This window comes from Elaeis guineensis, chromosome 10, assembly GCF_000442705.2.
Source record: "Elaeis guineensis isolate ETL-2024a chromosome 10, EG11, whole genome shotgun sequence".
Classification (NCBI taxonomy): Eukaryota; Viridiplantae; Streptophyta; class Magnoliopsida; order Arecales; family Arecaceae; genus Elaeis; species Elaeis guineensis.
The window spans coordinates 20,785,249-20,802,887 of record NC_026002.2 but is presented as its reverse complement, the minus strand read 5'-3'; the positions used below and the strand labels follow the sequence as shown (position 1 = coordinate 20,802,887).

Here is a 17,639-nt window from a genome sequence, read left to right as displayed (position 1 = left end):
TTCCTTTCCGCGTCCCCCTTCCTTTCTCCTTTCCTTCGTTTCTGTCAGCCTCTCTTCGCGGACGCGGGCAAGCTCTCCCACTCGGCTGCGATTCCGGTCACCTTCCGGCCACTCCGATCCTTCTCTGTGCCGTCCTCTCCCGGAATAGCTCAATAGAGTAAGGCTCGCGATCCTTCTCCTGTTTTAGGGTTAGGGTTTCGCTTCCCAGATTCGTTCTAGAGTTAGGGTTTTTGAGGATCGGACCTTCGAGAATCATGTTTCCTGCTCCCCTTTCTTTTGTCTCATGCAAGCACGCTTGCGATCTCTGGGTCTAAGTGGATTCTGTGGTTTGGTGTATTTGATGGCATTGGATTCGATCTCAATGGGATAGTCTTATTGGCTCTGTTGATTTTATTGAAGTTTGTGTTTTAGAATTCATCTAGAACTTCTTGTCCAAGCGGATGTTCTCTTATATTTTCTGGTGGATTAGGAAAATGATTAAATACGCGGATGATCCTCTTGTGATTTATTGAGTCTTTTGTGAATGGATTAAATGTGTTGGTGAGGCAGCCGGAGGAGTATGTAATTGGTGATTGACGGGTGGGGATGCCATTCTTTATATCGAACGCTGTCTTCATCTCATTCCATCAAGGCTCGTTCTCGGGTCTTATGAAATTAAACTCGATGGCAATAAGACAAGCCTTGTTGAGTGCTAAGGTATAAAGTAGCCTTCTACGTTCCATGGTAGGACTCTATATTTCCTGAATTTGCCTTTGTCAGGAATTTAACATCCATTCATTGGGCATTATGAGCTGGTCACCAGACATTCTTGGATTGTAGTGAATTATAAGATTATCCATAAAGCTGTCGTTATGTTGATTGAACAAAGCAAAGAAGGGTTGTTAAATATGTTTAGATTGATGCACGTAGTGAGAGTAAGTAATTAGATGCTCTGAGAATCTCATTGATCTAATCATATATGTTGCTAGCATCAAGGTTTTAAATCCCGTGGGACGAGGCTGTCCCGATTTTTTCATGGAAAGGGATGCATCGCCGTCCCACCCTGTCCTGACACTTGAGACAGAGAATGTCCAAGACGTCCTGATCGGGATACCGGGACGCTAGCGGGATGGTCTGTCCCAACATATAGGATGGTACCTCATCCCGGTGTCCTATGGGACGTCCCATTGGGACTTGAATCCCTGGCTAGCATCACATATAGTATTCTGTGCTGAAGCATTCAGGTTTCATATAAAATTTTCCAGCATAATGGAGATGATTGACTGTTTGGTAGAGTTGTCATTAGAATTTATAGCCATCTCTTGGTCTTTCAACTTCTCTACTAATCCTTTATAGCCAACCAATAAGCTAGTGTGACTTGCCATTCAGGACCTCACGTGAATATGTAGGGTCTTGTCAGCTGTGCCTGTCATTTGCGGTGGTTATCATGGTACAATATAACTTCTAAGAGTTTTTTCTCTTCATATTAAAACATTCCTCTAGTTATCACATTTTTTGTTATGAATATGGCAAAATAATTTCTGTGACCACAGCATTCAAACTGTGGAAGATTATGGACAAAATCTTATGATCTGTGAAACACGTTATATTCACATGAAAATGAAAATGGAAGTTCATGTCTGAATATTCTTATTTATTGAATTGCTTATACGAGGTCGTTGCTTTGCAGTTCATTTTCTTCTCCAGGCCACTTCCTTAACCAGTTAGTAGTATGAACTATGAGGTGTTAATGAATGCAAAACATTGTGTCAAGGATTGTCGTTTAGTTATTTAACTTTTGAGTTTCAACTAGCTTTACATCAGGGAACTCGGAATTGTTATAAAATTTAAAGTGTTCAACAAATAAAGAAAAAGCAAATTTCATCATCATACCACTGCATCTTAATATTGACTGGGCTACCAATCCAGGTGATTAATTCAGGAATCAAATAATCAATATTTCTATGTATGTTTCTTCTCTTAATTGTTTAAAACTGTGCATTTCAGAGTGCATGTAAGGATTCAAACGACTGGGTGATCCAATGTTTGGCATCATTGCAGTCATCAAGATCTTATCTGCAATCTTATCTACTGGTTCATGTTTCTGTATCGGCACCAAAAATAGAATCAAGCAATTGTGATTTGCGTTACAAACTGGAATATCCATACAGCAGTTGAAATTTTAATCTAGCACTGCTGATTGCAACATATCTGCCTGTTAATTTGCTTTTGAAGTGGGTATGCACTAAAAATAAAAAAGAGAGAGGTTTGGTGGCACTCATGAACCTATTGTTCCAATTGCATCATGAGATTTTTTTGCTTATATCCAAAGGTTCTGTGAATCACAAAATGCTTGTTTTACAAATGCAGATCAGGAGATCTTACATTTACGTGATTGGAAAATCAAGTTGAATAGCACAGGAACAACAATTAAAGAATAAGGTGATGCTGTTTCCCATCCTTATATTCTCTGTAGCAAGAATTTTGCAATTCTATATTCTGCTACTAAATAATATTTGCTTGTTTGGAAGAAAAGATAACAGAACGACATACATGCACAATTATTACAAATGTTGTAATGCTGTTTCTTAGTAACATCTTCTCCTAACCTTCATATGCAAGGAAAATGGTTGATCTGTTTTGTGTGTCTGTTATATCCCTTATTATCTCTTAGTTTGCAACTCTTTGTTGAGCTTCTACTTGTACTTGGTAATCACTAACAATCCTGAGTTCATGCTAGTTGACTTGTGATTAGAGCTGCTTACTAGGCAAGCCAGATTTGGGATGGGCTCAGCCCAAGTCACCGTGCCAATTTTTTCCAAGCTGGGGCCCAACCTGGCCTATGGGCCTCTTTCCTAGGCCCAAGCCTGCTACATTCTGGTTTTTGGGCTTCTAGGCTGGGCCTCTGGCTGTCATGTGGAGCGGTGGGCGATGGCATGGTGCATGGGAGGTTGTTGGGTTGAGGCAAGGAAGCGGGGAGGAGAAACCTTAGATACGCTGCCACCTCCTTCACCAAGTTCCTAATTTGCCACGGGATGGATTAGGGATCTAAGGGGTGGGATAGGGAAGTAATAATGGGAATTGTTAAGGGTACTCAAGGTAGTTAATATATTTTATCATATAATATATAATATATTTATTAATTTAAGATTTGTATAATTGGGATCGGGCCATGCCCTGATTAGGTCGATGCAAACCCGAGCCTGGTCCATTTAAAAGATGGGCTTGAGTTTTATGCCCGGTCTGACCCGCTGGGCTGAAAAATCAAGCCCAAGCCTGTTCTAAATGTTCCTGGCTCAGGCGGGCTGGATGGGATGCCCAGTATTTGAGCAGGTTTGCTTGTCACTTTACATCATTTTGGGGTCCAATTAGAGAAGACATGGAAATAACAGAAAACTTTTACCAGATCGCTTAAGTTGCATTGTGTTATAAATCAGAATGTCTTCTTAAATCAGATTATGGTTGAATATTTCCAGGTTGGGTTATCTGAGGTTTGAAGTGATGTTTGACTATCTTTTTGAGCATCAAACATGTTCTTAGTGTTATTTATTTTTATCTCCACATGAACTAGTTCTATATCAGAGTACTCAAAGAAGTCTCATTCTTTTTTTTTTCCTTTTCAGGTATAGATCTATGTATATATTTTGATGATCTTGCAAGCACTGTGCTTGAGTTATGGCTTCAAGTTTACTGGCAGGAGATCGAAGGTTAAAGATCAACCATCTCCATTTTCATTATTTAATTATAAGTTTGCCTTGAAAATACTTTCATATAGTAAAACCGCAACAACTTATCTAGCAATTAAAAAATTTTTCTCAGGGTACTTTATTTTAGTATGTATTTTATAACTGGACCCCTTATATCTAAATTAACACATAACATGTTTTGTCTTGCTTTCTAATGACTGCCTTTTTTCTTATGCGCGTGACCCCTACGCATTAGTGTCGTACATAATTTAATGAGAAGAGAAGCAACTGGTAACTGCCAAATACACATTATCAAGTACAGTAACATATATATTATAATGATCAACCTAATGGTTGCATTTATGTTTTCTACTATTTAATGTGCTTCTGTGTTTATTTACCTCATAGAAAAGAATATTTAGTTCTAGAGTGATGTTAAGCAACCAGTTACTGCCGAGGACAAAGTATGATATGCAAGTAATCTATTATAATGCTTAACCTAAATCAATATGCAGACACTTGGATGTGCGTGTATGGGATCATTGCATATAAGTGCTTTAGCACGTGCTTATTTGCTTATTTACCTTGGATATATTTGTTCTACATTGATGAGTAAAGAAACTAGTACTGCTGGCTGTCGAGCACAAATTATGATCTGCAAGCAACTATTTTGTTGTTGTCAATTTAAATTAACATGCACACGTATATGTAAATGCTATGTGATTATTGTGTATATAGTCTTTAGAATTTGCTTCTCTGCTTATTGACCTCTCAGAAAGTGAAAACTACATAGATGTCTTTCCTAAAGTCTAAAACTTGCATATACATTCCCCCAAAAATCTTAAACTTGCACATATGTCCTCTATGGCTAGATGATAAGCTCCAAATGAAAAGTAATGTTGCTGAATTCATTTTACAATTTATTCCTTCAAGTGTTTTTGCATATATACTCTTCAATATTTGTTTAATTGCTTGTCTTCCACTAAAAAGGTGAAAGAAAATAAATACCACTAGCATGAAGTTTTAGACATGTCTATTAAAAATTTTGAAATAGATTTATAAAGCTAATAACAAAATAGTAGATAAATAAATTGGGTTAACTTACTCCCAGCCATGCTAATGTTAGAGTGACACAAGTCAATGCAATGTGAGGAAGGATATGCATGCAGGAGTGTGACTTTTGCATGCATGCAGAACTTCTATTTGTTTAGCATCTTTTGTGCTTTGATGCCTGCTTCAGTTATCAGAACAAGTTAAGAAATGTTATCAAATTTGAACAAATAAAAACTGTCTCACAGCAGAGCCAAAGTATGTGTCTATATAAGTCTTTGTTGCATCTATATCATGTGTATGGTACCTTTTTGTTTTGTAGTTTTTAAAACCAATGCATTGTATTGACCAAATGCTTCATTCTTGGGAGATGTGAGTACAAGTACAATAATAACAAATAATTTAGGGTGCGTTTGGTTAGCCATTAAAAAAGTACTTTTTTTGCTTTTTGATTTTTAAAAAGTAAAAATCAAAAAAGCAATGTTTGGTAACATCATGAAAAGCAAAAAATAAAAATCAAAATAATTGCTTTATATGCAAAGCAAAAATTTTTGTTTTCCAAAACTTTCTTTTCTGCTTTTTTTTCTTCCCCACATGTAAAATGCCAAACCAAAAAGTAAAGAGCCCGAACCCTTCTCCCTCGTCGAGCTCTTCACCTCCCCACCTCCTTTTCCCTCCCTTTCCGAACCCTTCTTCCTCGTCGAGCTCTTCACCTGCCATCCTCAAACATTGCTTTTTTGCTTTATAGCAACGTAGTTACCAAATATACTTTTTACTTTTTTGCTTTTACTCAATAGCAAAAATCAAAAAAACAAAAAGTACTTTTTAAAAATCAAAATCAAAAAGTATAATCAAACGCACCCTTAATAAAATAGATAATAATAGTACAGCTAAATGGATCTCAGATGCATCACCTTGTCTTCTGAACCTCTCAATACAAAGAGAATCAGATCACTGTCAGTTAAATTTTATTAAATGTTTTTAATATTTTTGTGTTTGCTTTCTTGCTCTGAAACTTGACAACAATATGGAAGCTGAATTTATGATTATAAATTAACTGTAATACTACCTTTTCTGATAACCTCTAAAACCAGAACCAGTATATAAAGTAATGTGCAATGGTTGAAACCAATACATTACTGGATGGTGTTAGTATAGTATGGGACCATGCAGGCACATCGTACTCCTCTTGAATTTGGCAAAGCAAAATAAAGGTGAAATCAACATTCGTCATTTTAGTACAAGACCATGTATCGGTACCATCCTATTACAGTATTAGTATGTGGTATGGTACAATAAGATTTAGTGTATTGAGTGTTGGTATGGTATGGTACCATGTACTGGTATGGTACGATACAGTACACCTGGTACGGTATGTTATTGACTGGTATGGCAAATCTTGGGTGAAATACCTTATATTGGCTTGATGCTGGTATGGGGGGCATTTTGGCAATTTGGTATGGCCGGTCCATAGTGTCAAACCAATAATTAAATCCTTAGTGATTAATATGTTACAAAAAAAAATCTCATTCAAATGCCTTTTGTACTTCTTTTGCTGCTTTAATTATTTTTTGTACCTTGGTGCACCTTTTTATGTTTTACTAAATTGAGTGTGGATTGTCATTTATTCTATCTTGATCCATTATTTCTAGGTTAATATTTTTTCTATGCATACCAGTGGGTTGTCTTATTTAACTTTTCTAATTACTTCTAGATGGGCTTCTGCTCGAAAATCTGGCATGACTGTTTTGGGCAAAGTTCCGAAGCCCATTAACTTACCTAGTCAAAGGTATTCCTGTTTCAAGAATAATTAGTTCAAAGCTCATTATTTAATTACTAATGTTGTTTTTCTTTGTAAATTAATTTATTCTCATTCTTGAAGGTTGGAAAACAATGGTCTGGACCCAAATGTGGAAATTGTTCCAAAGTGAGTCTTGTTCTTTGCCATTCTTTTCCTTTCCATATTAGTATGATTTTGACATCTTAAATTTTTTGTGATGTACTATTTCCTTTTTGAATGATCAAAAGATGCCCAGTTAAGCTTTATGACATGACTTGTGGTTGCTATGTTAGGGGTACTCTCACCTGGGGAAGCAGACCATCTTCGGCAGTGCCAAATGCATGGAGTTCATCTTCTCTATTATCACCTAAAACTGATGGGAGTACTGGTTCACCAAGCCATACTAGTGGTCGCCCCTCATCTGGGGGAAGTGGCACACGACCATCTACTGCTGGTAGTGATAGATCCCATGAGCCTCCATCTAATGCGTGGGGTCCAAATTCACGTCCATCATCTGCATCAGGATTATCAGCAACAAATCAGACATCTATTGTTGCAACTCGCCCTCGAAGTGCAGAAACAAGACCAGGAAACTCTCAATTGTCTCGCTTTGCAGAAAATTCAGCAGATAGTACAGTTGCATGGGGGTCCACTAGAACTACTGAGAGAGTGGTATTATCCTGGCAGTTAATGTCTTATGAATAAGATATTTCAACACAAATTATTTACTAATTATTATTCAAGGTTTAAGGATCACATTAGAAGAAATTGCCTCTCCCCTCTATATCCATGTATAATCTATTTTGCAGGCATATGATTGGATTTTGAACTTTGTAGGGGCCACCAACATCCAAAACTAATGGGTTTACTTTGAGTTCTGGAGATTTTCCAACACTTGGCTCTGACAAGAATTCCGAGTCGCATAGTCAGCGAGGTGCTCCTTACTTGATGGTTTTTCAACTCTTATGAACGAATATTTTTTTGATGTTATCAATGAGATTAATTAGGTAGTAAATCTCCAGTTAATTGATATATCATAGAACTTTCAGGTTCCTAATTAGTATTTTTCTTCATGTACCTTTTTTTTAAAAATTTTTTACATTGGTTTACATAGTACTCAAATGCATGAAGTGTTTTGTTGCACCGTACTGGCCTGCTGGTATTGGCTAGGGAAAGGTGTCGCTGATCTGATTATCTCCATGCTGACCATGCATATGAAAACTAGGAAAAAAAAATTATGGTCCCATGATGTATTCACCAAATAACTTAAAGGGACTATGGCCAATTTATAATCCTAGTCGTTGGACTAGAATCACTTAATGACCTCATATTAAATGCTGTAAAACATTAATCAAGTCGGAAGATCGACCTCTCAAAAAAACTGCATGGTAGGCCTAGACCTTGTCTCCTTGATATTCAGTGGAGCCCTTTCTACCCAAACTGGTGATGTTCTGACTGCCACTCCATCCTATCTTGCACCATTAGTGCTTGTGCAATTTTTTATTTTCTTGCAATACATGTCTTGCATTGTTGCTGAATTATTATGTTAAACATTTGATGTTATTGAGGCATATGCCATGGATCAGCATCCAAAAGCCATCTAAGAGCAAGGAATTAAGTGCTTATGTGTATTACCACCAACATATCCTGTAGTAGCAGTCTGTATTGACCATGATATGTCACCTCATTAGTGCTGTATTGGCACCGAGAGGTGTACTTCATCTCGGTATGGTATTTGTACCAGTAAGATACTGATAGGGGTATTGGTATTGGCTCTTCAACCCTTGGTCAAGAGAATGACGCTTAATCAATATAAATAAGTAGTAATTATATACTAAACATAAATTTAATGGACACGACACTAAGTTGACTAGTCAGTGGTACTATATGTATTCAAAAGAGATCAAGTTAGATTATACTGAAAGAAGAAAATTTTGTAGTAGAGTGAAAATGCCTGGACATTTCATGTCAATTTTGTGTGGCAATTGAAATCATTTAGAGTTGAACTTTCAACACTTCCACTGGAATATGGACATGACTCTCCAAATTAGTGCAGAATATTGATACTTTGAGATGATGTCAGTTGAACATTCCATTTTCTCTGTGCTAATGAGTGTCATGCCATTCCATATCATCTGTGTTAAAAAATGTCAATATTTCGGCACTCCTAAAGCGAAAGTTCTGTATCACTACAAATTGCATATAACTAACTTTCAATCTTTAATCACTATAATTCAGTACAAAGAAAAAGTAGATCACATCCATAAAAGCGAAAGGAAAGTTTCCTGGTATCACTACAAATTGCATATCAACTAACCTGTTCACATCTTTAATCACTATAAATTCAGTACAAGAGAAACCAAGTTGAAGATCCATTCCATTAGTTCATTGTATTGTATGTGCATCTTACATTCTGACAACTAGCATCCTTCAAATTATCTTTTTCAAATGACATAATCAGGTAAAAGTTTTGTTAAAATCAGTTTGCAATTCTCTGTGCTTACTTTTTGACTGACTGTGGAAGCCATTTATACCAGGACCAAAGTTACAATTAGTGCTGAATACTATTTTTTCCTCCTATAAGTATCTGTCATGTCATACTGTGGCTTTGCATCGAAGAGGACCATATAGTAGTTCAACTGCGCATGTAAATGAAATTAGCTCTTAGCAAATTCCAACACTGTTTTATTTTTTCAATAAGTTGACTCTGCTGTATGCATTTCCAATTATCTTATTTTTATGCTAAAGGGTGCACATCCTTCACTCTGTCAGTTTCTTGCATGAACTTTTCATTTTCTATCTGACCTGATAAACTAATGAATTTGGAGATATTTAGGATAACTTGCAAGAGTACCGATATTTACTGAACTACTTTGCGAACATTAGTTGTACATATTTACACCAAATTCCTGGAGAAAAACCCAAGTAATTTACACTTATATTATGGGTGAATTCATATGTTAGTTGTGGTTCTACATTATGCTGGTTTTAATCAACTATTTGTTGTTAAGAGTTCTCATAATGTACCAAAGGTTTCATTTGCACATTTTGAAATGTAAGAAAGTGAATAAAATGAAACACAAAACCACAAAAGAATTGTGTTTAAGAAGAACCTTAGAGGTGTATGCATGGTCTTCTTTCATGGTATCTTATTGTAGGTATCATGAGCCATATAGTTTGTTGAATACTTGAAATGCTGCTAACAGGAGATTCTGTGATGGATCACATGATGCTTTCGTGTAGAAGCTTGGTTCGACTCCGATCATCGAATCTTTTGTGACCTGCTATTTGATATTTAGCATTTCATCTTGCTTTCAGGTTATGAAGGGTACATGGATAAACTCCTGTTCCCCGTTCGTTTCTCAACAAAATGGGTTTTCAGATGTTCCAGCATATTATTTCCCATTGGGTGATTTTCTTGTTGAAGTTACAAAAGATGTATGACTTTTACAATAATGAACTGAAATCCAGAAAATAGGAATTCTAGCGGGATATTCGGTCATTGCAATTTGTTGGTCACACTTATTTTTCAGCTTCTGAGCACTTCCTGATGCATTTGGCTCCCATTTGAACTAATATTCTGAAACATTTATAACTATCAGAAGTGACCTTACTTTAATTACTTTTGTGCTAGTTCTTATTCATCCGTGTCAAAGTCCATGTCTTTTGCTTTTCTAAATACAAACCCCAACTTTGTTTACAAAGAAAAAAAAATTCATGGCTCTGGATCTTAACATACGAATGCATTTTAGGCTTTTAACTTCCTTCCCCTAACACTGATGCCCTGCCCCACCCAGCAATAGTATCACTTCATGTATCCTCTTCTGATTTGGGCTTCTTAGAGCTGTGTTGTTGGCACATTTATAATATCAAAGAAAGGAAGAATGATGAGCATAATCATCTTGGGTTTCTAGTTTAGTATTTCTTTTGTTCATACCTACCATATAATTTTCTTATTTGTTACTCTCATTGCCAGGTCATAGTTCTCAAGGGCATTGTGCTTCTGCTTCTGATACTGATGCAGCACCAAAAGAAAAGTTGGAATCTCCTCTGTCTGGTAGATACGTGGAACTCCTATTGTTATCTTGAACAGTCAAGTCCCTATTGTTTCACATTTTGTTCACTGCTATCCCATGATGATGTGGCATTTGCTTTCTTTCTTCCAGGGGATGCTAAGATAGCTGCATTTTCAGAGCAGGAAATTATGAATACACAAAAGAAAGATAATTATTTGTATGTTGGTGGAGGGCCCCCACTAAACATGAACTGGCAGATGGAACCCCAGCATGCACAGCAATATCCTAGCTTAAACATGACGGCTCACCAGTTTGACTCATGGCATGGTCCTCCACTCCACTCTCCTGATGGAATTTGGTATAGAGGAGGGGGGCCAGGTGGTCCATACAGACCAGCAAGCCCTCATGGTGGTTTTGCTGCTGATCATTTTGGTTACTATCCTCAGTTTCCACAAAACACTGAGGCTGTTCCTGGGCCGGGTGCTGGACAGTGTGGATTCCACCCCAATAATGGTGCAACTTATCGTCCTCATGTACCCCCTCCCTCATTCATGGTTGCCAGTCATCCTGTTCTCCCAGCTAGGCCTGGAGTTTACCAAGCTCCGGTGCCCTATGATGGCTATCGTGGCATGCCTCAAGTGGGTTTTTGCGGTTACAGTGAGCGAGATGTCCCCTTCATGGGAGTAGCTTGTCAACCAGGTGTTTATGACCACCATCCACATCAAAATGGCAATCTTAACCCAGGACAATTTCATGTAGGTCGACGTGATCCACCAATGGCCAAAGAACGGATGCAAGCTGATCGTGCTCATGGTATTCATAAAGAACAGTACAAGGTATGCCTAAAACAGCGTGATGGTTGGGAGGATAATAAGTTACAAGAGATGAGGCAAGCTGTAATATCTAACCCCCCACACTTTGATAAGGTAAGCAAGCCAGGTGGTTCCACACAGGAGGAATGCTGGCACACTGATAGCAGAAAGGATGAACATGCCGCACTTGTGAACACAAAACCTGACTCCGAAGGTTTGTTGAAGCCATCCCATGACTGTGAAGATCATTCTTCAGAACCTGCTACTGTGGACTTGCAAGAAAATTCAGACAAAGCAGCTGATGGTGTTCTGATGAGGAGACCAGAAACTGCTACTTCACTGGCTCATGACCGGCAACAATATCCTGTTACTAAAAAGAATGCAGCACTGATAGAGAAAATAGAAGGCCTAAATAATAAAGCTCGGTGTGCTGATAGCCACAATGAAGTTACACCATTTTCATTCAGAGAAGAAAAGACAAAACAATTAAAGGCTGCAACTAGAAAGGCAGATCGTTCTACAAAAGTAATCTGCTCTAATGTTATTCCCACTGAAAATGGTCCTTCATTTGGTATGGTCATCCCAGCTTCCAGTGAGGTGAATTCTTCTGCAATAGACAATGACTTCAAATCATCTAGTGATGGGAAAGCTGTCCCTGGGCCATCGGAATCACAAATCATTGCAGTGGGCAAGTCAGATTCTTCAAAATATGGTGAAGTGGCTCATTCTCATAATTACAGGAGAAATAATACAACACGAACTAGAGTTGATTATCATGTTAAGTCAAGAACTAATAATCAAGTCGATGATGGGTGGACAAAGGAATCCCCTGGTAAAGATTACTCAGTGATAACCGCTGTGACAAATGGTGATGGCCTTCGGGTAGGAGTTCCTGATGACCATTCTTCTCAAGATACTGCTGTAATGGAGTCAGATCATGCAATCATCAGTGGGTCATATACGTCTGCTATGGATTCACTTGATTACCAAACCCAAGTATGTATCTTTCTCTCATCTTCATTATGCCGCGGCTGCAATATACAATTGAAAATCATTTTGCGAATCCTTGAAGTCATAACTTTGTTTTGTAAAAACTATTTCTTCTTGACAATTGGACAAACATGGTTTGGATTTTAGAAGGAATTTTATGAAAGTATCTTGCTTCTTCTATGGAACAACTAGGAGTATGATGTAACAATGATGTTGAGAGACTCCATTCCAGGGGACTACTCGAGTTCTTTTATTTCATGAGAAAGCCAATATGTTATATGATTTCTCATCTAGTAATTTTGTCAAGTAATAGCCTAAAGTTTTAACAAAAGCCATCTTGCCGTCCTTGTGTATGGATTAGGGTTTGCCAAACTGCCACAAACTAGACGGTTTGGGGCGTGCTGAACCATACCAGCAGCTAACTAGTGTAGTTCGGGCATTCAATTCGGAATGCAAGACGGAGCGAGGGAGAAGGAAAGAGGGGAAGAGAGAGGGAGAGAGAGGAGGGGAGGAAGGAAAGGAAAAGGCCGTCGGTGGCCCGCTGAGGTCGCCAGAGGGCCATCGAAGACTCCGGGGCTCCTGGTCCTCTGCAAGATGCGAGAAGAGAGAGAAATAGAGAGAGAGGGAAAGGGAGAGAAGAGGAGTAGGAGGCCATCGGAGGGCCATTGGGTGATTGTCGTAGTCGCTGGATGGCCCAAAATAGCCCCTGTTCACCCATTGCCGGCTTCATTGTGTATTGAATTTTTTAAAAAATACGATGAAATAGGGATGAAGCCCTTTTTCAAACCCAAGCTTCCATGGGGCTATTTTGAGCTGTATGGCCTCCCTGCTACCTTTCGCTTCCTCTTCTTTCTCCTTCCCCTCTCTTTCTATCTCTTTCTCTTCTTGTATTTTCTCCTGCAAAGGACTGTGGAGCCCGAAAGGCCTCGGTGGCCCTCTGGTGGCCATCGTCGGGTCTCCGCTAGCCTCTCTTTCCTTCCTCCCTCTTCGTCCCTTCCCCCCTCTTTCTCTCTCTTTTCCTCCTCGATTCATCCCTTGTTTCTATGTCGGTTTGGATCCCGTACAGTCCGGTATGGGGGCATACCGACTCGTACTGCCAGCCGGCAGGCATAGGGTCCTGTTCCAAGTCGGCAATCCTTGGTATTGATATGTATGTTGGCATTGCCTACTTGGTCCTATTTTTGCCAAATGGAAGTATCGGCTAATGATAAATCAATTTAAACAGGTTCTGATCTATGTAATTTTGTGAAGGTACATAAACTTGTTCCAAATTATGTTCAGAAATCCATTTTATTCTTAGCAAATTCTATACTAAACCAAGGAAGGATACTTTTATAACAAACAATAAATATTATAGCTTTAGGCCATAATAATATGACATGGAAAGCATAATGTATATTTCTAAGTTTATTGCATTTAGGAGAAAATCTAAATCCTCTTTGACCAAAGTAAATAGGACTAAGCACTATCATCTTTTTATTTTTTGATGAATATGCTTTTGTTCATATCTTTTCCTTACAACTAGGGGATGTTTTTCCTTTTCTGTTATGCTTTTGATAATTGTGTGCAAAGGGAAGCTGTCAGACTAAAATGTAACTAAATACTTAGTTTAGGATTGGACATTGTATATGTAAGACATTCGAAAGGAAATATGTGATTTTGATTTATAAAATCAAGTATTTAAATGTAGAATGACTGTATCTTGAAGTTGGATCATATTTAAGGGAAATGGAAATTATTTTATATTTATGCTCTGTAAATGCAAATGAGAAAGACTGTTTATGTATCTCACTGAATATTTTTCTGTTAAAAATTACTTTGTGAAGGCTTGCTTAACATTCCTTCATTAAATCTGATCGTATTTGGTTGCCTTTTCTACTAGCGTGCTAAAATGAAGGAGATAGCTGCACAGCGTGCAAAACAGCTGCAGAAGGAGGAGGAGGAACGGACAAGGGAGCAAAGAGCAAAAGCTCTTGCAAAGTTGGAAGAATTGAACAGGCGATCTTTAGTTCAAAGTTCAAAACAGAAGTCAAATGATTCTATACAACCAAGCATTGATATGCAGCATAACCAGGATTCTGGGGCTGGTACAGCTCTCAAAATTGATGTGACAAACAATGAAGTGCCAGGTGTTATGTCAGAGGAGAATTCTGATGCACTGATACATGAAAATGATAGTGAGCTTAGAAATCTTCCCACACCAGCTGATTTGCCTTCTGATATAGCTTCAGAAGATCCTGCAATTTCCCATGACCCATCCCCGACACTGAGGCAAGAGAACAATACTACCGTTGTTGTTGACCAGAAAATGAGTTCACACGTTCATGATAGTAATATTTCCAGGCATAAGCATATAAGCTACAGAAGAAAGCAGAGCATTTCAATGGAAAAAAACCCAGGTGAGAAGTCAAACACTGCTGGGAATATGGAGTGCCGAAAAGATCTTGTTGAGGTGGCTGTAGATGCATCTAATGATAGCTTGCCCTATAATGAGGGTCCTGTGCACAAGAAGAAAAATAATAGGAACTCAAGGAACAAGAACAAGCTGGAGGAGGCTCTGATGGGCTCCACCACACCATCTTTAGCACATACTGATGGGAATATTGAGAAAGGTCCAAGCGATTGTCAGAAAACTCATTCCCCAGCATCAGTGGCGGAAACTCTTGTAGTTCCAGCTCAAAATTCTTGTGAGATTTCAGGACCTCAAGTTTCTAGGGATGTTATGGTTACATCTTCCAACAGGTTGTCCAAGTCAACTGAAGAAGCACATGGTAGGATTGGCAACCAATGGAAACCTCAGCCTCCTAGGAAGTCATCAAGAAACCAGCAAGGTTTCAAGCCTGCAGACAAGTTCCATGTCAGCGATGCTGTCATCTGGGCACCTGTAAAGCCACAAAACAAGAATGAGCAGCAACCTGAGGAAATCAGCCAGAGCAGTATGATTGTTGCTAGCAGTCAATCTTTGGGAAAGAAAGAGCATGATATGCACAATGGTAAGAAAGCAAAGAGGGCTGAAATGGAGAGATACATTCCTAAACCTGTAACCAAAGAAATGTCGCAGCAACCAAACTGCCAACAACCTTCTCCTTCCCTCGAGCAGGAAGCATCTGGCGATAAGTCAGAAAAATCTGAATTTGATTCTAGGATTCTTGATAGGGGAGGACCTGATGATTTGGCAGTTGGAGAGATGGAATTTCTTGCTGATACCAAGAATGTTGAGGAGAATAAGCCTAATAGGCGTGGCAGAGGACATGCATCTTGGTGTCAAAGAAGTTCGGCTGAATCTACATCAGCTTTACAGAGTACCGGTGAAGGTTCAGGCTCTTCTGGTGCTGCTAAAGTTATTCAGAAGCCTTCTGATCAAGATGAACTGTTAAATCCTGACAGACAGTTACAAAAGTTCAAATCTGATGGCTGGGACAGTAATAGTGCTAAAGCATTGCCAACTGAACTGATTGCTGCACCTGCTGGTGTGCAGGATCATGGAGTAACAAGTAGACAAAGGCATCAGCAATTTAAGGTTAACAGAGTTGCAGGAAGTAATCATATCCCTGCCGGAAACAAGGATTCGCGGACTGGGATAGATGATAAAAGTGATATCCAAAATCCAGCCCCTGGCTTAAATGAACCTGATATAAGAAATGCTTCGAAGACCGAGAACAAGATTTCTGGTGGTGAGCATATGAAATCACATTGGAAGCCAAAATCTCATGCCAATTCTCATAACCAAGGACATAGGGGCAGTGGAGGGCAAAAAGTTGCTTTTCATAGCGGCAGATCAGACAAGGAATTTGCTTTTGAAGGCTTTGACGGTCATCCTTTGCAGGAGGATAATGCCCTTACCCAAAAAAATAGGGTTGGTGAATGCTATCAAGAAGCTCAAGGAGACATGAAGTTTATTGTAGATCCATCAAAACAGCAGACCCATACCCTAAACCAAGAGGTGCCAATTAATGCTGAGCTAGGTCCAGAGAATGTAAAAGCACATCATGAGCATGAGGTTACTCCAGCGCCAAGACAGCACAATGGGCGCTTTAATAGAGGCCAAGAAGCAGTGTATAGAGGTAGGGATTCAGGGCAAGATGCTGGCAGGGGCAGGCAAAATTTTCTGATGAATGGGGAGAGGAGAAAGCATAATTCACATTATGAGTACCAGCCTATCGGTTCTTATGGTAAGCCCAGTGAGTCATCTCAGTGGAACCCTGATGTCAGTGAAGAAGCACAGGAGGGTTCCCGGCCTCCAGGATTGAGGTACAGGGAGCGCAGTCAGAATCATTCAAGACGCAGTGGTCACTTCTTCAGGCGGAGTGGTGGTGCTGCAGTTCGTGGTGGTGAACCTATTAATATTGTGGAGAAAGAATTTTGAAACAGGTTTGTACATGAAACCACTTATTCATCAACTGTCTCGTTGTCATTTATATCTCGTTTTATCAATAATTGGTATGTACATTTTGGATGTGCAGATGCAGTGTTTGCGTATGATTGGCAGCATGCTGAAAGCCTGGTCAGAGTGACACTCAAGGCATAGGGGTTCTTTGAGAGCAACAGGCATGTTTTTTGTTGGCTCGGGATTTGCAGGTGCTGGATTTGACTAGTAACTAGCTTCGCTACCTGTACTCCATGCCATGCCTCAAAGTGAGAGTTAAAGCTCGATGGGTTTCTCCACAAGCAGGAGTCTGTTGTTTTCGGGATTTAGGATATTATGTTGGATCTGTTTTGCTTCCATTCCTGAAATTCCATGTCAAATCCTTCTGAAGATCCGAATGTCAAATGAATTCTGTTGGAGGCATATTTGTTGCTGGCTTTGATTTCACCAGCTATGTTGAAATGTGTTGCATGAGTTCCAACTTGTTTACTGTGTGTCAACTCCTTTATGTGGAGCCTTGTAGATACTTTGGGAACCTGATGATAGGCGGGACGTCGATTTTTCCATTTTCTTTTGACATGTTGGCCGCTTGCTATCTCAGCATGCAAGTAACCGCAGGCGTGTATCCTGTCCTGCTGCCGCGAGGCTCTTTTAGCATATCGTTATTTTTCTCTTGCCATCTCGGTATGCTTAATCAGTGCCGGACAATCATGTTCTGCTGAAAAAAAAAAAAAAGAAAAAAAAGAAAAAAGAGGAAAAAAAAGGAAAGAAGAAGAAGAAGAAAGAAAGCAAAAGAGAATCAATGATGATTGATTTTAAGCTGCTCGTCGTAGATGACTTGCACCGCTGTTGAACACCAGTGGGGTGGGCCCTGAGGGTTCGAGGACCCGGTGTGTATGAGGTTGAATGATTTATATTTGGATTGAATCAGCAACGAAAGCTCTATTGTGTACTGCTGTC

At 39.1% G+C, this 17,639-nt stretch overlaps 1 protein-coding gene across 3 annotated transcripts; it reads left to right on the top strand.

Annotated features, from left to right (window-relative positions):
- On the top strand, window positions 1-17,168 carry LOC105059760 (protein MODIFIER OF SNC1 1). 3 transcript variants are annotated; one of them, XM_073244218.1, is made up of 12 exons: window positions 30-157; window positions 1,369-1,429; window positions 2,350-2,421; window positions 3,603-3,686; window positions 6,430-6,504; window positions 6,598-6,642; window positions 6,789-7,167; window positions 7,333-7,429; window positions 10,472-10,552; window positions 10,662-12,319; window positions 14,196-16,684; window positions 16,777-17,168. In XM_073244218.1, exons 4-11 carry the CDS (start codon window positions 3,655-3,657, stop codon window positions 16,677-16,679), a joined length of 4,851 nt encoding a protein of 1,616 aa, XP_073100319.1. In that variant the 5' UTR covers window positions 30-157; window positions 1,369-1,429; window positions 2,350-2,421; window positions 3,603-3,654; the 3' UTR covers window positions 16,680-16,684; window positions 16,777-17,168. The 3 variants fall into 3 exon arrangements, with proteins under 3 accessions (XP_073100318.1, XP_073100319.1, XP_073100320.1); XM_073244217.1 differs by lacking the exon at window positions 1,369-1,429 and having other exon boundaries at window positions 1-157; XM_073244219.1 differs by lacking the exons at window positions 30-157; window positions 1,369-1,429; window positions 2,350-2,421; ... (3 more) ...; window positions 6,789-7,167; window positions 7,333-7,429 and adding an exon at window positions 8,778-9,933.
- Window positions 17,169-17,639: the final 471 nt, after the last annotated feature.